Here is a 20,932-nt window from a genome sequence, read left to right as displayed (position 1 = left end):
TTCTACATGCATAAATCAAGTAGTAAAAAAATATAACTATACTACATTTCCCTAACCCACACCAGCCCCTAGTCCTCAGCTCTAACCCTAACCCACACCGGCCCCTAATCCTCAACTCTAACCCACACCGGCCCCTAATCCTCATCTCTAACCCTAACCCACACCGGCCCCTAATCCTCAGATCTAACCCTAACCCACACCAGCCCCTAGTCCTCAGCTCTAACCCTAACCCACACCGGCCCCTAATCCTCAGATCCAACCCACACCGGCCCCTAATCCTCATCTCTAACCCTAACCCACACCGGCCCCTAATCCTCAGATCCAACCTACACCGGCCCCTAATCCTCATCTCTAACCCTAACCCAGACGGGCCCCTAGTCCTCAAATCTAACCCACACCGGCCCCTAATCCTCAGCTCCAACCTACACCGGCCCCTAATCCTCAGCTCCAACCTACACCGGCCCCTAATCCTCAGATCTAACCCTAACCCACACCGGCCCCTGGTCCTCAGCTCTATCCACTAGGCTCTGCTGATCTAGATTCTTGTCACTGGAATTCCAGCCCCCCAGTTTCCTCAGCTCAGGACTGATAGATGTTTTTTGACATCAGAACATTCCTAACCATCTGAAAAATGACAACAAAAAATATGCCCTTTATTACATCACGGCAACATTATTTCCTGCAGTGTTAAACACTTGGCAAGCACTCTTCTGGCATTTGGCATTGTTTCAGATTTTTGTGAATGTGCTTGTGAGTGTGTGCGTGCATGTGCGTGCTTGTATGTGTTTGTTTGTGCATGCGTGCGTGCGTGTGTGTATGTGCGTGCATGTGTGTGATTGTGTGCATGCTTGTGTGTGTGTGCGTGCGTGCGTGCGTGCGTGTGCTTGTGTGTGTTTGTTTGTGTATGTATGTGCGTGCTTGTGTGTGTTTGTGTGCATGCTTGTGTGTGTGTGCGTGCGTGCGTGCGTGTGCTTGTGTGTGTTTGTTTGTGTATGTATGTGCGTGCTTGTGTGTGTTTGTGTGTGCGTATATGGGATTGTTCTTATTAAAACCAGAAACTGCAACAATGCACCATGTTTACCCCCTACCCCGAAAAAACAGGAAAAAAAGGAAATGGACTTCACACTTGAGACACACACTGTCCTCCTCCGAGCGGCTCTGTTTGTAAGGACGCCATTTTATCAAACCTGAACGGAAGCCAAAATCTTAGAGCTGCTGCTTCTCGCTCGACTGCTCTCACTCAGAAAGGCTGAGCGATAAATTAATCACACAACAGAACACAAGCTGCGGTTTCTAGTTTTGATTATTTGAAATAGAGAAAAAAATAAAAGAAATGCTAACAAGGGGGGGTGGGGGGCGGTGAGAGGGATGAAATACCTGAGCGGTGCCACCCGACCGTCCTGAGAGAGGATACCTTCTGTGTGGAGCTGTGCCCATCCCTGCTTCAATGTGTCTGCTGCACAGCATCTCAACCTCATTCTGTGAGCCTGCCAAGAAGCTGCTGCTCTGTGTGCAAACGCCAGCCCCTCAAGAGCTCCCAGGCTGGCTTGGCTTGATCCGACCCCAGAGCCTCTCTCTCTCTCTCTGCCTCTCTCTGTCTCCCTTTTCTGTTTATCACAGTCTAAAGGCTGAAGGTGTCCCTTTGTCTGGCATGATCCAGACAAATAACAACAACCACCCAATCTAAACCAAAACAAAGGGCTTCCTTCGGTTTCCCCTTTACTTTGTGCTGTCCCAGAATATTTAGCCTCCTCCACTCTGGCTGCAATTAGAGGTACAGCCAGCGCTCACTCTCTGAAGAACAGCCAAAAACAAAGCTGCTATGCTCTCTGATTGGGTGTCCTGAAAACGAGACTCTGCTTAATTCATCTCCTTCCCAAAATACACACACACGCACAGAGATACACACACACACACACACACACAGATACACACACACACACACAGACACACGCACAAAGATAAACACACACGCACGCACAGAGATAAACACACACGCACAGACACACACACATTATTATATTTTATTTTTTTGTGTTCCTATCAAAACAAGAATGCTCTGAATTCCTGTGCCTTTTTTTTTTTTTTTAAACAGGAAAAAATAGAAGAGAAATGTTTTCTACTATGGGCAACGGGCCAAATGCGAAATAGCTTTGCACACAGTGAGTGAGTGGAGAGAGGGGGCCAGGGACAGAGAGCTGGCTTACAGCATGAAGGATTTCATTGTATACAAGTGATTCCACTGCCTCACAAAAACAATTCATCAAAGGCTACAGAAAGGAGGCCTTTCTTCTGTGCTAATTCAGTGCCAATGCTTCCCAAGCCAAACGTGCACTGATGTAATCTAACCCTTTTTTAATTACTGCCTAGTGTTTAAATCCCCGTTTTTTTTTATCAATCCCCAGCCTCTCGGATCAGAAACGCGTTTTTCTTTTCTCCGGTCTGAATGCAGCTGAATGAGGAGCCAGGTCTCAGCTGGGTCTCAATGAAACTCATTTGATCAGAGATGCAAAGACAATGAAATTCCCTCTACCACAGCAGCACAGAGCCCAGCTGAGTCCTAGTGCAAGACTACTGCTTTACATTTATTACCATCCGGGCACCACATCATTGCCAACAGCCTTTCAAAAAAATACATTCATTAATGATCCACTGTTTTCAAAAATAGCTTAAACTACTTGCAAATTATAACCTACTTATTTTCCAATATAGCTTGCTAACTTGTAGATATTCTTCGACAACAGCTAGCTTCAGTAAAGCCTCCACCTTGCTACATATTTGCCACTGTAGCAGCACCTCCACATACATAGCCAAGGAAGATCTGCTTTACACAGCAGGGATCACATGACACCCAGTCACATGATGCAAATGCAGGACGACACAAATCAGGACACGCAGACAGCAGAGTCCCCTCTGGGGGGGTCCGGGACACCTCCATGCGATATTAACAAGGCTGGCTGTGGGCTGAGAGACAGGGCAGGGCAGCATGTCAGCACCACAGGGGGCTTGCTCTTTCAGTGCTGTACTAATGAAATGCAACCTTTCTTTCAGGACTGAATTAGGAGCCGGGGTGGGGCATGGGTGGATGGAGGCTCACCTGTTCTGTCAATCAAGCCCAGATATTTTTACAGAAGCGTTCTAATGGAATATGGATGTGGTAAACCCTCACTGCTCCTCCACACTCCCAGGACAGCCTTCTCCCTGCAAGGCCTTAGGAAGGTCCTCCTAAAGGAGAGGGTGTCACTATTCAACAGGACTGCTGCCTCGCTCAGGGGAACACAAACAAGAACAGGGGGCAGACATGTCTGCGGAGTCACTGAAATAGAAGAATTTCCCCTTCACTGGGAGCCAGTGTTCCTCAAAAGGCCAAGGCCAGCTGCTCAGAGCACAAGCATCCACAGTGTGATATATAATACGGGTGGTTCTGAAGTCAGTCCCTTATAAAAAGAAAGGTCTTCCCATACAGCATTCCAGCAGCCCTTGGGTTATGAGGGTCTCTTATCTATTTGAGTGTCAGGTGTTAGCACCTCACAGAGCACAGGTAACTGTACTGCTGCTACATATAAAATACAGTGCCAACTCCAACTACAGTAGTGATGAAGATACCGGCTTCTACAATCTCAAAACAAACAACTAGACTATAAAATCCTTTTCTGACCAGAGGAACTTAACAAATGCTCTGTTCAACACCTCCAGTGTCTCACCCTGCATCAGAAATCATCTGTTAACAGTTTTGTTAACCCATACAGTCAGTAATCTGCAAAACACGAGGAGCTGTGGTTTTAAAGCTTGAGTGGGTTTCAGCAGTACTCAAAATGTTCAAACTTTTTTTTTTTTTTTTTTTTTTTTTTAAAACTGTGAAGAAGAATAAGCAAGTTGCTGTAAATGTAGAAATGCATGTTCTGTTAAAGCCTTTTCTAAGAGTGCAGAGACTGAAGAACAGGCAGCCTTGTCCTCACCTGTGTGCTGCTTGCTGGGGCTGGCGGGGGTCTGAGGGGGCGAGCTGGCCCCTGGCTGTCCCGTGGTGGCGAGAGTCCCTGCTGGCAGTGGCTGTCCCCTCTTCAGTAGCTGCTTGTGCTCCTGCTGGCGGAAGCGTGGGGGAACCTCGCGGGGAGGGAAGCGCGGGGCTGCCGGCGGCGGCTGCTGCTGCTGCTGCTGGGCGCTGGGAGGAGCTCGCTTGCCATTGCCGCTGCTGCTAACCGTGGGGATGGGAGGAGTCACGCTGGGATTGGCAGGGTGGGGAGGGCTGGGGCTGAGCTTGGCAGATACTGGCACTGTGAATACAAGACAGCAACGTTATTAATGTGTTTGCATTTCTTAGGTAGGGTGTGACATTGAGGCATGATTCCACTTGGCAAAGCAATTACAAAACTACAAAGCAATTAAAAATATCAATAATAAAACAAACGTAGAATGCATGCAAGCAAGTGTCAACAGGTCAGCAAATCTTCATGTTCATATGCATATGTGTGGATGCTTGTGTATGACTCAGTAAAGTGTGTCTGTCAGTAAGCGTGCATTAGAAATGCCTGGTTTTTAGACAGAACAAGCTGCTTGCTTTCTTTTTCTTTCTTTCGTAAAGCACGGAGTACCCCAGACTTCGTTTGTGCCTGCCTGGGGCTCCATGAGATTGGCAGAGAAACGATGAATTTCAAAATGCCAGAGCGGTCTTCACAGACACAGCTGCTTGAGAGCAGCCCCTGCAACACCTCTAGTAAAAACAAGAAGCTCCATCAATATGAACCTGGTCTTCAAGAGCATGTAGCCACCTGGGAGCGAATAAAGGAACTGGGTGAGGAACTCCCTAGCAAGCCAGTCATTACAGAACCCTGTTCACTCCACCCCAAGCTCCCACATTTCAGTGCCTTCAGAGCCCAGCTAAATGACAGCTGGGAAGCCTGTTACACAAACCCAGGGTAACTGCTCTTATCAAGGCTGTTCTGAAGCTCAAAATGAGGGGGGTTCTGCAGTTTTATATTGAAATCTCCAGCTCCTGTGCCTCTTAACCTTGGCTTATCTAAGCACTTCCCTCAGTATGTTTGCAAGGACATCATGTAGTAAACTCTCAAGTTCAGACACTCTGAGAACTTGAAATCTTAGCTCATGTCAAACACACACACAGACAGGTGCACGCACACACACACACACAAAGCCAGACAGGTGCACGCGCACACACACACACACACAGACAAACAGACACACAAAGACAGACAGGTGCACGCACACACACTCAGACAAACAGACAGACACACATACAGACAGGCAGACACACACACAGACAGATCGCATTCTCATCATCCAATCCCCTGCCTTTGGAGAGGTTTCATTATCAGGCTCTAACCTGCAGAGCAGCTTCATCCCAGGGAGCTGTATGTGAAGTGAATCCGATTAAGAACAGGCCTGTCTCTCGCTGGGTGAAACCGAGAGGATTTCAATCAGCTCATTGTTCGAGGCCGTTATGAATATATTACAGGAAGCAGAGAGATTCCCTAAATTCAGTGCTTTCTACCAGCCAACCTGCAACCTGCTTGCTTCCTTTGCCTTTTTTTTTTTTTTTTTTTTTTTTTAAAAAGCTCAGCACTGAAGCCGGTAATTCAATCTTGGCTCCACCGTGGATCCTTCTGGAAGCATTCGGGGGAGCAAACAGCCTCCTCCTCCAATCAGAGCGGTACAGTGAGGGGGGGGGGGGCGGACAGACTACAAAGGGCTTGTAACCAGGAGGTCCCTGGTTCAAATCCCACCTCAGTCACTGACTCATTGTGTGACCCTGAGCAAGTCACTTACCCTCCTTGTGCTCCGTCTTTCGGGTGAGATGTAGTTGTAAGTGACTCTGCAGCTGATGCATAGTTCACACACCCTAGTCTCTAAGTCGCCTTTGATAAAGGCGACTGCCAAATAAACAAATAATAATAATGACTGAGCCAGCATTCAGGGGAGCAGACAGCCTCCTCCTTCTCCAAACAGAGCGGTACAGTGGGGGGGGGGGGAGGGGGGGGGGGGGTTGGACGAGCCAGCAGAAGCACAGCCTGGATTCACAGCGACTGAGGGGTCAGGGGGAGAGGGGCTGTGCACTCCGGGCAGGAAAGAGGTCAGTGCTGGGTTTCTGTCGTGGCTTACACCCTAAGGAAGCAGAAAGAAATCCCCCAGTATTTACTGTGCACTTCACCCCTTTATTGATGGGGTGCAGTGTTTCACCCCACAGGAGTTCTTACTGATGACACTTTTTATTAGGTGGAGTAATTATACAGCAATTACACTGCTAACAAAAATGTCATTCTACAGTTGTGGTGTAATTGCTATCTCATTACAAGCGTGATTACAATCAATGTGAATGAACTTGCTTTGTTATTACAATGCATTATTTTTATTGTCACTGAAGTATGTATCTGAAATGGCAGGATGTCAGGTCTTCAGGCTCCCCTTTATGACGAAGTCACCAGCAGCACCTGCGCTCTCAATAAACAAACAGGCAGCTCTACTGTTGGTATAAATGGCAATTAATAAGAAGGTTAGCAGCAACCCAGGTCCTGTTACTTGCACATTTCTACACATTATAACACTTAGATATGTGCATAAATATGCTTTTATAAATATTCTGATCAGTTTAAACCCTTATCTCTCCCATTGGAAAGATTAAGACTGACCTCCACTAAGCAAAACTGCAACAGATGGTTTTTGATGTTATAAATATAGATCTAAATATATAATTTCCACTTAGGTAAACCAAAGCTTTTAATATTATCTAATGTAACATTAAACACGTATGCAGTCAATTCTATGAAACTGTCTGATTGAAGTAATATCCCTAATCTCTTCCAATCTTGTGAATGGTCTGCCGATGCTGAAGAGCCCATTATTATTTGTTTATTTAGCAGACGCCTTTATCCAAGGCGACTCACAGAGACTAGGGTGTGTGAACTATGCATCAGCTGCAGAATCACTTACAATTACATCTCACCCGAAAGACGGAGCACAAGGAGGTTAAGTGACTTGCTCAGGGCCACACAATGAGTCAGTGGCTGAGGTGGGATTTGAACCAGGGACCTCCTTGTTACAAGCCCTTTTCTTTAACCACTGGACCACACAGCCTCCATTAAACACCAGGGCAATGAATATCACTGCAACCAGTCGCCAAATACACACTACTACTACCACCTTTCTATTTACAGCATCTACAACCTACAAACCTACGTTACAAGTACAGAAGCAGACAAAGTGTTCAATCATACAGCCCAATAGATTTCATTGTTGTGCCTCTTGCATTTTCTACAGAGTAATTGCACATGGAAAACTAACAAACTGTCACATTTTAAGCGAGAGCAAGGGTCAGACTAGACCCGTGTTACACTGCAGAGCTGTCAGACCACGCCCGGTACAGCAGCACACTCACCTTGGCACGGCTCTTTCAAACACGCTTGCTTCCTTACTTGTGAATCTGATAACATGATGTTAAATAGAGTATTTGATTTATAAATAATACATAATGAAAGGAATTTGTTGGGTTGGGCATATCAAGCTGTTTCAAATGTCTTGAAAAATAACATTAGAAACCTGTTCTTTACTGATCGCACACTTTGGTATATTCCAGCAATGGCACAGATGCCTGTGTGTAGACCGGTATATGGATCTGTATAACTGGGGGAGCTGCTCCAGCCCAGGCCCTGCCGTTGCTCTCATCACCCTGCGTAGGCAAGTTTTCATGCAGCCTGATGCACCAGCACTCATGAAAACAGCTCCTGTGTGAACAGCAAACAGAGCCCATCTGTCAGTGTGTTTGCAGAGCAGCGGCCTGGACAGCACTGAGAGAGGCTGAGCCCTGCTGTTTGTTATGCAGGCCGAGACAACTCTCCAGATACCAGGCTGTTGCCATGGCAATGCTGGCTGCTCACTGCTCCCTATGAACCCCCGTCCTCAGAGTAAGCACTTCTCCTGCGGTGGCAAAGCTGAAACTGCATTGTGTCAAGGCTCTCTACCTGGGGTGTGCATTGTGTCAAGGCTCTCTAACTGGGGTGTGCATTGTGTCAAGGCTCTCTACCTGGTGTGTGCATTGTGTCAAGGCTCTCTACCTGGGGTGTGCATTGTGTCAAGGCTCTCTACCTGGGGTCTGCATTCTGTCAAGGCTCTCTACCTGGGGTGTGCATTCTGTCAAGGCTCTCTACCTGAGGTCTGCATTCTGCCTAAAAGCAGGACCCGCTTGGAACCTCCCTTCTACTGTAGTCTTATAGTTCCCCCCAGAAGATGTTGAGCAGGTGGATTCGCAGTCATCACGCCTTACATGCTATTGCATTAACTGTGATTTTTTTGCCTTCCGCCACCTACTCAAGCCCCCCCTGTTAAACTGCACTTGTAGATCTCTTGATCTACCCCTCCTACTATGCACTGGACTCCACTCATCTACACACCATGTTTCCATTTCTATGCTGATGATGCTCAGATTTCCCTCTCCTTCCCCACCTCTGACTCCACCATTTCCTCCCGTATCTCTACCTGTCTGTCTGCTATTTCCTCCTGGATGCACTCGCATCACCTCAAACTCAACCTCTCTAAATCCGACCTCCTTTTCCTTTCCCTCCTCCTCCTCCCCCTCCTCTGATCTCTCTATCTCTGTTCCTCTGGAATCTACCACACTCTCTCCCTCTTCCTCCGCTAAGAACCTTGGAGTCACCCTGGACCCCTGCCTCTCTTATTCCCAGCACATCTCCCGGCCCGCACACACACCCCAATTACAAACCCTGGGGAAGAGAAGGCGCGCACACACACACCCCAATTACAAACCCTGGGGATGAGAAGGCACGCACTCACACCAATTACAAACCCTGGGGAAGAGAAGGCACACACTCACACCAATTACAAACCCTGGGGAAGAGAAGGCACGCACACACACCCCAATTACAAACCCTGGGGAAGAGAAGGCACACACACCCCAATTACAAACCCTGGGGAAGAGAAGGCGCGCACACACACCCCCCAATTACAAACCCTCGGGAAGAGAAGGCACACACACACACACCCCAATTACAAACCCTGGGGAAGAGAAGGCACGCACACACACACCAATTACAAACCCTGGGGAAGAGAAGGCACACACTCACACCAATTACAAACCCTGGGGAAGAGAAGGCACACACTCACACCAATTACAAACCCTGGGGAAGAGAAGGCACATGTATAAATAAGTGCAGTGTTCTACACTAATGCAAGAAGCCTTTCCAACACCATGCGGTACAGTAGGTAGGTAACACACATACTGACAAACCTCACTCCAAACTAACAACGCTTAACCCAGCACCAAACCACACCTGCGCTCACACACAGGACCAACACTCACTCACATATAAATAAACGCACACCAGCACGAATACAACTGAAAGAACTGCACCTGTAATTCCTCCAAAGTGCAACCGTTTTATAAAAGGCATTCATCCGAGTATCAGCCATAGCACCAGCAGCAATGACAGAAATGCATTATTCAAATCGGAGACCTTTCTCACTTCACATGCGTACAGAATGAACAGAATCACTACACGCACTAATCAACCTGGAAAACATCATTCACTGTGTGTACAAGATTCATTTATTGAATTTATAAATGCGACAGTTACAAAGAACTTTCTACAGTAATTAGCTTGTAATTAGATTACATTTCATGAAATCTGGTGCAAAAGTGTTGATGTAATTAATTGAATGTGAAATTATGAATCCAATATGGAATTATAATGTGCTTGCTATGAAGTAATGCTGTTATCAGTCAAGTGCTCAGCACTTCGTAGAGGCTGAAATAAAAATAAAAGTCCCACGAGGGACAAAAATACAAATACATCATTATTTAAATTAACATGATTCCATTCGGACTCAAGCATATGCTTTTAGGGTTTGCTTTTTTACTGCAAATTTGTCCTAATGTTTCTAGATTGTAGATGCGGTCTGTCCTCCTGACCTTAAATTAAAACAGACTTTAACCTCCCAAAATAACGTGGTGAACTTCTGTAACATAACGCACAAAAGTTTTTGCTGTAGAGATTGCTGTAGCTCATGGCCTTGCAATGCACAAACGTGCAGCCGAGACCCGCGCTGGCAGAGCGAGTGCAAATCAGGGGCTCAGGAGTTAATGAGACAACACCAGAGTCTATCTCATTATCATACACAGAAATATTCGAGACAGGATCGATTACTGCAAACAAATTGAAATGCCCGGAGGCGACTCAGGCAGCAGGAAGAGAAGAGCACAGCTTGGAGGAGATGATGAACAGCACTGCAGACAGACTATCAACCTGAGGCAGTTATGCAATAACAGTGCAACTAATAAATCAGACGGGTCAAAGCAAACCACAAGCCAAGCCCCTTCTCACTCAGTCAGAGACGCACACCGTAAAGTGTACCATCACGTCCTAGTTATTGAGGTTGTGACAAACAGAATGCCGCCTTTTGTTTTAGCTGCACAGATTTTCAGGTTCAACTTTGGCTGCCTCTTTGACAAACAAGCAGAAAGCAGTTTGTGAGACTCCAATTGCATAGCAGTTTCACACATTCCAGGTTTTACTACGCGCTTGATTCACTCTGGTGTATAGGTAACAAGCTCAGGTGTGCCTAAACTCATATTTAAACCAGGAATTGATCAAACTGCTATGCAATGGGAGTCTTATTTCCATCCCTGGAGCCACTCACTATCCTTGCTATTATGGAGACCTGACTGTTCCCTGACTGTCCTTTTGATCCTTGGAAACAAACTGCTTACAAGCAAAGCGTGATGCCCAGCTGCTGTTTCAGTGCGTTCTAGACACCACTGCAGTGCAGAGCTCCCAGCAGCTACACAACTAACTCATTTCAGCTGGGAAAGGCTTACTGGTCTAACTGGGTTTGTTTGTCATCTTCATGTCCTTGCCCTGTGTGCAAATAATGCTTCTATTTGGGTTTCTTATATTTGTATCCTCTTCAAAACAAGCATAAATATGAAAAACAAGACATTTCAATTCAAATCCCAATATTGTATCAGTCAGTTACTTGTATCTCAGATTCATTTTGCTTCTCACCATGATATCCGTGTAGAGCTGCAAGGTATTTCTGGAGGCCCTGGGAGCAGGACGCAGCTGCTCCAGCTTGTTTTGTCAGCAGTTAGAAGAGGTTTAGAGGCCCCTTGAGTGCAATCTTACAGCAGCCAACATGGAATATTTAAATCACACAGGAATCCCGCTCATGCTTGCTGCCTACCTTGCCTCTGTGCATGACCCTACCTCTTGCTATTCTTTCAGTTCGAACTCTTTCTGTCTAGCAATGGTATTTTTACTTAATCTCCATTTTCTTTCAACCTCTCTCACTCCTACGCTTTCTCAATCTCATCCTCATATCACCTTGCAGCTTCTTCTCCTCTCCCTGCATTTCTCTCAGATCACCTTGCAGCTTCTCCTTCCCCTTCTCCTCTTCCTCTGGTGGGCCACTCAGTGGAACACGGCTCCCACATTGTCCAAAAGAGACTCAGGTCCTAATTCTAACTGAAGTGCTCTCTGCCACATCAGTACTTACAAAGAGAGAAAAACCAAACTCAAGCACACTGAGAGCTCCCACAAAACAGACCTTAACAGTCCTGTCTCCTGAATTGAATTCACAAACGTACACAAAGAATGAATCATTTACAGACACACAAAGAATGAATATAAATTTACAGACACACACAAAAAATGCAAGTCAGAGCACAACAGATTTTCCAACTCACCTTTGGTTTTCTGTTCTGCAGCCTGAAACAGAAATAAAAACAAATACAAATGTTACACGACGAGAATCCAACTGTGTCCATGTTGAGATCAAGAAGGGATTATCGATAGGGTTCAATCTGCTGAATTTAGCAGGAAATCTGCCTTGAAATGCCCCACAGACACATTGATCAGATTACAGAATAGGATTCTAAAACAAACCTTAAATGAGAAGTATAAAACACTTGAGCCCCTTTCACACTGGCACTCCTAACCAGGTCCGGACCCGGGTCACAATCCCACGTTGCATGAAACCTCGTACCCGGGTTGAGCCAGACAAAATGCTTGACAGACGTTTGTGAGCCAAAGCAAAAACAAACAGCCACACCTGCATGAAGGTTTCACTTCTGCAAGGAACGTTTTTTTATTCTGTTCAGCCATATTTGCGTTGCTCGAGACACACCATGAGCCAGATTGCAGCAGGGATGAAGAAACGTTTGCTCTAATCAACATTTGGCACGATAGTTCAATCCAGAGAAGCTTAGATGGAAGCGTCAGTAACAAGCTGCTTCCGGGGCATTGATGCGCGCATTGTGTACTTGCGTCTGTCACCCAGGTCAACCCTGCTTTATCAAAAGCAGTGTGAAATCACGTACCCCACCCGCATGACACCGGGTCTTGACCCAGGTAGGTTCTGACCTGGGTAGAGCTGCCAGTGTGAAAGGGGCTTTAGATTCTGATACAGTAGGCCTATATTAACAGTAAATGAGCACACCGTTAAAACTACATTTCTGGTCTAGTCACTAAAGAATACACTTTATATTGGCCCCATTCCAGTAATCAAAAGGGAAATAGATGGGCTGAGCACTCTTACAGGCTGTAATAACAATACTCCTCTTACCCAGTAATCTCAGAGTAATAAACTACAAGAGCACAGTAACTAAACTCTTCATTAAGGACTTCTTCTCAAGGCTCGTATAGCAATCAACAAGCAACAGCCCCAGAGGTGCAACCCTCCACAACAGCAGGCACTGCTTTCTAGCAGGAACATGACAGACATGTCCTGTAATGGCACGCGCACAGCAGCAGCTGGTTCACATTGTGGACGAAGCACAGCCCTTCAATGGGGAGTAAAACCAATTCGCTGACCTTTCTGTGAGCCGCTTCCTTCTTTTTCTTTTCTTCTTGCTTTTTCTTTTTCTTTTCTTCCATCAAATGGTTCTCTTCTTGCGTTTGCTGTTCCTTCTCTGTTGAAAATAAACAGCTGTTGAACCAGAGATAAAACTGCAGTAATACAGATCAAGCATCTGCAAATTTCCTCAAACGTAGTCAGTTCTGCTGGTAGCCAAAGGTCTGTCTGTCATCTCAGTACACTGTAAGGTTCACAGTGAAAGAAAAAAAAATATCCAGAACATATTGCAAGCTTATACAGCACATAACATGGCATGGTTCTCTTTCAGATGGCCAAGTCAAATGCTACAGCTCTATTCTACAACACCCTTGTCAGCTACTTCTATTATTTAGAACCCATGTTATTCTGGATACATCCAAGCTACATCTTCACAGCTCACTGCCCTCCTCACAAGAGATATTCAGCACAGTAACACCCATTGTTTCTGCATTACCAAACTTCAAAACATCATTTTCTGCATATTAAAGCAGAGACAAAATAATAAAAAATATCAGCAATAGGCAAGAAGTTGACAGACGTGTTTATAATATCGCTGTCGATGTTTTTGTTTGTGTTACAGTTAGACAGATTTCGCTCGTTCTGACAGGACTGCTTAATCTGCAGCCTCTACCAAAACGTTGTACAGCAGTGGGTGTGTAAAAACTGCTCTGCTGCCAGCTGAAGTTGAATCATCTGTGCTGGGACTTTAATGACAAATGACCCCCCCCCCCCATTGTTCAGGCCGGTCTGTAAGCGAGACCCATGCCTAGCCATTACAATAGGCCTCATTGTGCTTTCTCTCCTGACAGCTAAAGAAGCACAGCGATCGTGGTTAAATATGCCCTCCCTAAACTCCTCTTCTCACCCAGCCTCTAGGGACAGCAGTAAAAGTGACAGCATCAGCCTGTTTGTATGGTTTGGAGGAGATTGGGGAATCCTGTAGGACAGGATAAGGACGTGCTGAACGGCCGGTATCACAGCGTCTCGCAGTGCTTTAGCCAGCAGGCCTCAATCTCGCTCCCATGCTTCTCCTGACAGACAGCCTGGAATCCAGATCTCCGACTGACTGATGGATTAACAGCTGCAGAGGACAGAAGACAAATCCTGGAGGAAACGGAACAGGGAGTCAAGCAGAAGCCATCCCTGCAGCCAGTGCAAAGCAATCCCTTTTAGAGGACTTCAGAAAGTAGCCTGGTAAACACATACAGGACTCTTATTTGATCTGATGCTAAATGCTACCCCAGTTTTTAACATTCATTTCATTGGTGATGCTTCAGTAAAGTTATTTATTGCTAGTTTTATAATAATGGTAAGAGCAGAGGAAAGTGAAACAGTTGGAGAATAAAATCACATGGAAACTGTGAAGGAATACGAGGCTGGCTGTGCGATGCTGGAGACTGGAAGAGAAGGAGAGGGAGGCAGTGGCAAGGTGGTTTATTAAGAGTTCATTCCACCTTCAGCCATGGTGTGTGTTTCTCTGTGAGCGAGAGACAGACGAAACTAGAGGGCTGTGTGCAGAGCAACGAGACATTCTCGGCATAGGGCCAAACATGCCAGTGCTGCAAGACAGGCTGAGCACTGCATTCCCGTGAGCCGTCTGGCTAGAAACAACAACGCAGAAAGGATGGACTCTGCAGCGATCAATGGCAGCTCCTCCAGTGCCATGTTCTCACATGAGGAAGCCGCTGGCAAGGGGTAAACCCAGAGATTCTGCAAGGCCTTTACAGCAGTGTCGTAGTCTCGTGAATATAATCCTTATTGTGAGAACTCTTCATTACTATTTAATTTGTATTGATGGCCTGGAGGAATGAGCAGAAAGCACCAATTCCCCCATAGTCCATTAGAGCTTCTGGATCTCAAGGTCTGACCAGCCTGTCTCCCTGCCCTCGACTCTCACAGTAACCCGCCTCCCTGCCCTCGACTCTCACAGTAACCCGCAATACCTTAAAAGGCGTTCAATTGTTCAAAACAATAAACTGATGCCTGAGGTGCAACACTGTTTAGGAGAAACTCAGTGCAAACTTTAAAGGGTTACTAAAAACCAAGCATACTGCAAAATGTGAGTCCTAGTCCTGTGTAAAGATGCACAGACTCGCCAACCAGACAGTCAGTTACGACACACACAGGTGCCAAGTTCAAATAAACCGTGGCCTGCGCATTAACAAGCTGGGAGGAACCAGCCTGATCCAGGAGAGAATACATTCCAGGACAGATTAGCAGATCACAGGGTACTTAACAGGGATTTTATTTTCCATTAGCATGTGCAGGGTGCAAGGGATAAACATCCACAACTTTCTGCCGTACCATTTGTTTCTCCCCTCAAAACTCCAAACATTTTCAACAAAAAAATAATAATCTGCACACATATATCTGCACACTGTCTGTCTGCATCAAGGCATTATATGGCTGCTCAGGCCTCAGGAGGAAAGGGAACATTTATTTGAAAGCTCAGATTTAAGATGATTTGTGTCTGACACACCATACTGAAGGTCGCTCTCAGTACCCCATGCTGTTACTGAAATTCTTTAATAAAGCGTGACATGCAGTATGTACACAGGCCTCCAATGGAGCACAGGGCGATATGCATCTGAGAAAATGCTGCTTATTCAAATGGTTCACGTTACCTTTTTTATAACCAGAAGGTGCAGCTGTTTCTGTGACAATAATCTCCTGTGCAGCTCCCGAGAGATCTTTAGTACAGGCAGCTTATACAAGACAGGACTGAATCTCAACACCTCAAACCCACAGCACTGACCCCAAGAGTGCTTCAGTACAGGCAGCTTATACAGGACAGGGCTGAATCTCAACAAACCCACAGCGCTGACCCCGAGAGCGCTTCAGTACAGGCATCTTATACAGGACAGGACTGAGTCTCAACAAACCCACAGCACTGACCCCGAGAGCGCTTCAGTACAAGCAGCTTATACTTGACAGGACTGAATCTCAACACCTCAAACCCACAGCGTTGACCCCGAGAGTGCTTCAGTACAGGCAGCTTATACAGGACAGGACTGAGTCTCAACACCTCAAACCCACAGCACTGACCCCGAGAGTGCTTCAGTACAGGCAGCTTATACAGGACAGGACGGAGTCTCAACACCTCAAACCCACAGCACTCTAACAGCAGCTGTTCCTGTCAAATTCTGCATGCAAACCCAAATGCTGTTGCTGGTTCAGGATCAATCCCACACTTAATACCCCTGTAGTCCTGCAGCCCTGGCTGTTCCAGGGTTTAAACTGAATTCACAAACAGGAACGCCAGATTTCTCTAGAGCAGACTTTTAAATGTGGGTCTTACCCTGCAGTGGCTTCTCTCAGATTCAGAAATGTATCTGTGTGTGTGTGCCTGGGAATGTGCATGCAGTTAAAAATAAATATGCATTCGTTGTGTACACTCTACAGTAACTGCACACCGATATGTTGACAGGATAGCTTTGTTTAGGTTTATTGACGCTCTAAGGCAGAGGGATATAGTATATTATAAGTAGCGCACAGGCTCAGTGGATTGATTACAAACCTGTTATTTAAAGATGAGTGCTGTCAATGCTTTCTTCATGCTGCTGTTTCATCTGCTTTTGCAGGGCGAGGGTCAGAGTGCTCCATACTCAGCTGTTCTCTTCTCACCCTTGGTTCCTTACAAATCTAACTTGTGTTCACGGCTGTATGTATTCACTGTGAGGAAAGGGGACAGATTTACAGTTGTCACCTGTCAGCTTCTAAAAATGCAAAATGGGAAAAGGGACCAAACTAGCTTGTTATCATCCAGCCAGGACTGCAGCATATGGAAATGCAAAGGGCAGGAAGGCATGGCTTACTTAATGTAGATGCATGAAGAGGAGAACTACAAGCACTGTACTTCAAATCAATATCAGGCTATTCTGTCACATCAGTAAATAAGAACGTTTGCTAAAGACAGAAAGGTTTTAGAAAGTATAATTCATACCAGAGCATTCTCCCTCAGAAGCATGTCTGTGGACTGACTCTTGAGTTTCTACTGGTAACTCTTGCATGTCGATATACTGACAGATAGGGGTTTCTTTGAGTTAGAGTGATTGGATTGTCTGATTTGATCCACAGCAGTTGCAACAGTCATGGAAACAATCCACCCATTGCAGAGCAATGAACACACCAGGGCTGAGCTCAATTGTACAACAGATTGTTATGCAGCTAATTCTTTTCCTACCAAGACGTGAAATGGCTTAATGTAATGGAATCTAGGATTGCATCGAGGCCAACAATATCCTTTCATGTGTGACCAAACCATGCTTTCAAAGTCCCCTGGACCGAGACTTTCTGTCCAAGCTGTAATGCTTCACTCCAGTTCAGCCGGGAGTGTCTTTTACACTGCACTGCTGCAGGGCCCCACACTGAATTAGACAGGGGCTCTCTCTCACATTCTGTGCCTTACCACTACCTACAAACACAACTGGACATGCTTAAACACCGAGACCCAACCGTACCCGTGCACATGTGTTACAATATCCCAACAGAATACCAGCGGCCACACTGACATGAGAAGATCTTCAAAATGGTCTACAGCTAGGAGGGGACCGGGTTAACATTTACTTTTTGAAGAAATCAATTTATTTATTTATTTATTTTCTTTCACTTGCTTTTTTATGATTTCAGGAAACAGGGAAAACAGACAAGCTGAACAAGGCTGCCGCTAGTATTGCAGAGTTGTGTAGGATCCTGCGAGGAGGGAAGACGGCCTGTGCAATGTGGATGTTTTCTGTTTAACTCGTCACCATGTGCCAGTGGTTGGCCCTGCAGGTGTCTACGAGATAGACTCCTAGTGATGAGCAAAGACGTCAACAGCACAAGCCTCTGTGTGACTGTCAACAGCAAGATCCTGCTCAGGAGACTGGAGTGGAAGTAGTAGCTCTATCACTGCAGAGTTAACCCCATCTCTTCACATAAGCACTACTGTGCACATACGGTACTGTTAAATAGCACACAAGCAGATTCATGTGACCATACACATTGTACAAAACCAACCAACAACCCACAGTTCATGAAAATGCAACTAAGAATCTCAGACCATTCACTGGGCATAAATGATACTACAGCTTAGTTGTATTAGTGCCTTCTCTGAATCTGGAGATAAAGAGGCATTGAAACACGCAGTTAGTGCAATGTATTAGGAAAGCAGTTACACTGGTCTTAACGGCGTAGTTATATTTACATCATAAAACAAGTGTGTTAACGACCTGTTAATTAGTGGCCCAGTCAATGGACAATCAAGTTTCCCCGCAAAGAATCTCTATCAGAAAGCACCTTGGTGTGTGTGCGCCACTGAGCGAGTCTGCAAGGCATTAGAGCAGGTTAACATCGGTGTGTGCGCCACTCTGAAGAGTCTGTAAAGGTGTCTAGAGCAGGTTAACACCGGTGTGTGCGCCACACTTAAGTCTGTAAAGGTGTCTAGAGCAGGTTTGTGCCATTATAAAACCGGTGTGTGTGCGCCACTCTGAACGAGTCTGAAAAGGTGTCTCCAGGTTTGTGCCATTATGCAAAGTTAATGTATTTGAGAGTCAAAGAGCGATATGGGGAGTGCTAGAGTAAGCTACAAATACAGCGCTTTTATGGAAATGAAATCTTAATAGTGCAGCGATTTCGTTTTTAGTCGGGCTGCAAATCACTGGACTGAACCGCGTACTTTACACATTGAAAAACTAATAGAATACAGTAGAGGCTACGGCACAGCAAGATCCCAAACTATACAAAGCAGAGTCGAGATGATCTCCTCTTGTATAAGGACAGAAACCAAGGCTGGCATTTATTACTCGGGTTTCAAAGCGACTCAGATTTCACGTTGACGAGTCAAATTCTCACGCTCTTGTGCTCTGTTCTTAACGTGTTAATTATATACGTCGTGCAGCAGCACATGGTTCAAGTCCCGTATCAGAGTTTACTCTTATAGCTATCTGTAGTCGCGTTTTCTGAAATTGCTCTTATTTGAAATCATTCTCAGCCATTTATCGTACTTACTACGCGTTCTTACTGGACTTTACTTATATAAGCAAATAGTTACTATAAGGTTTAACTGCACTTAATCGAATTACTCTTACCTTGTAAATTACTGTATGCCTTACTTTGCTCTTACTTGAATTGATTTTATGCTACTTTCATATCTGCTCTTATCTGTATTATGATATTCTGTAATGTGACATTTTACAAAGCGATTACTTGTAATACGATATTTTATAAATCTGATACTTTGTACTGTGATAACTTGTAACAACTGTAAGTCGCCATGGAGAAGGGCGTCTGCGAAGAAATAAACAAACACACCACCAACACGGGTCAAATCTGACCACCAAAAACACATGCAAAGCAGCCAGATCCAGATGCATACACAACGCAGATTAAGTTAAATCGATTTCTTCGTTCAAAAGTAGTTTGACATTGATAAATTACGAGTTATAACCTTGTCCCACAATTAACCAAATCCATGCGTGAGCCAGTAAAACACACACCGACTGCCATTAACACATGATGAAAATAAACAACGGGGCGTGCCATAACGCTTCGATACACGTTTCAGTTTTTGCATGCGAAACTTAGTAACAAGCACCCGAAGGTTACTTTAGAGACAAGCCCCGCCCCGACAACACATCTGCTACAAAATAGTACATTTAAATCATTCACAGTTCTCTACTCCAGAATACCCGGGTTTACTTCTTACCTTTTTGTTTCTTAATCTCAACTACCCCCGGCTTAGTTTTGGCAGCTTAATATTCAGATTCTCCAGAAAAAAATACTAAAAAGAGCGTTTCCTTTTCTGAAAAGTACCCGTAATTTGACAGATCAGGATTTCAGGCATATATTCACTGAAGCGCTTCTCTCCTATCCTCGCTCACGTTGTTGCAGAGAAGAAATCGCAATGGAAGACTTGTATCCAAAGCTGGCGAAGCGGATCAAATTCAAAATCCCTGGGGACAAGCCAGAACAACGGGTGCAAAAAACAAAACGAATTCCCATCAGCTGTTTATTTGTTAAAACAAATCGTACGGAGAGGGAGGAAAAATAAAACAGTCACGTTTATTTTTCTCCTTAAAGGCGAGTTTCTAGTGAATGCACATTAAAGAAATCAAATGCATTTCTTTAATGTGCAAAAGAAGAAATGTAAAAAAAAGAAACACAGACAATTGATATCCGAGAGACTAAAGTCTTGAAGAGTCCAATTATTGGAGCCTAAAGTCTCACCAGATCCCAATGAGAAAGCGTCACTGAGTTATCCGTAACTGTGCTCCTGCAGCCATTTTGTAGTAACTGACAACAACAGCTCGCTTCTGAGATGAACTCAAACAGGAAGTTCCGCCCCCATGCTCCAGCTGCTGATCACGTATTCGAAACTAACGCACAAACTACACTCTTAAATAGGCCTCCTCCGACACGCTCCGCCTTGTAGTTGCCTTGACGACTGTGGTCTGGCCAACCTCTCTCTCGGCTGCAAAATTAAGCTTTGTCAGCTGCAGCACTCTACAAATGACCCGGTACAGTAATCGCGCAATTGCGCTAATCTGACAGAGCTGTGCCTTGATCTCCCTGATGCTCGTCCCTTATAGGAAGCCAGTAGTATCACTAGTCAGGCTGCAAACTCGAGCCCTGCTGGCACGATACAATCTTGAAACGCTCACTTATTTATAGCTGTATTGAAATGCAATAAACCCAGACCATATTCCAGTGGAATGCACATTTCTTTTTTGTATCTGATTCAGTACTGCTTAAGTGAACCAGCAGTGAAGGCTCTTTTAGTCGATTCAAATCCAGGAAATGAGTACATGAGAGTTATCAAAACAGCAACTTGACATTATCTATGTCTCAAACCAAGCAGCTGGCACAACCATAACAAAGCCCGAACATGTGAATCAAGTGTAGCTTCATGCGTCCAGTCACGTTTGCATTTTAGCAATAATAGAAATAAATAAATACATACATAAAAGATGAATTACTGGTAAAAAAAAAAAAAAGCACTCAATGAAAACTAAGTACAATACAGCATGAAGAATATTCCGTGTATTTAAAGCTAAAAAGAAATGTGTGAGAATAATAATGCTCTTCTTCAATGGAA

General features: G+C 45.1%; 1 protein-coding gene across 3 annotated transcripts in view; it reads right to left on the bottom strand.

Annotated features, from left to right (window-relative positions):
• The window catches only part of LOC117423395 (trinucleotide repeat-containing gene 6C protein), a 40,627-nt gene extending 20,409 nt beyond the window's left edge, over positions 1 to 20,218 (bottom strand). For all 3 annotated transcript variants that reach the window (XM_058989660.1, XM_058989661.1, XM_058989662.1), the window contains exons 1-5: positions 19,544 to 20,218; positions 16,376 to 16,530; positions 12,837 to 12,934; positions 11,711 to 11,732; positions 3,960 to 4,274 (exon numbers count right to left, since the gene is read on the bottom strand). In XM_058989660.1, coding sequence (XP_058845643.1) covers positions 3,960 to 4,274; positions 11,711 to 11,732; positions 12,837 to 12,899 — 400 coding nt within the window. In that variant the 5' untranslated portion in view covers positions 12,900 to 12,934; positions 16,376 to 16,530; positions 19,544 to 20,218. The remainder of the gene's footprint in view (positions 1 to 3,959; positions 4,275 to 11,710; positions 11,733 to 12,836; positions 12,935 to 16,375; positions 16,531 to 19,543) is intronic.
• Between the last annotated feature and the right edge of the window lie 714 nt (positions 20,219 to 20,932).

The sequence above is a fragment of the Acipenser ruthenus genome, chromosome 17 (genome assembly GCF_902713425.1).
Source record: "Acipenser ruthenus chromosome 17, fAciRut3.2 maternal haplotype, whole genome shotgun sequence".
In the NCBI taxonomy this organism is placed as follows: Eukaryota; Metazoa; Chordata; class Actinopteri; order Acipenseriformes; family Acipenseridae; genus Acipenser; species Acipenser ruthenus.
Note: the sequence above shows the minus strand (reverse complement) of the source record. Positions and strands in the feature narration are given on the sequence as shown.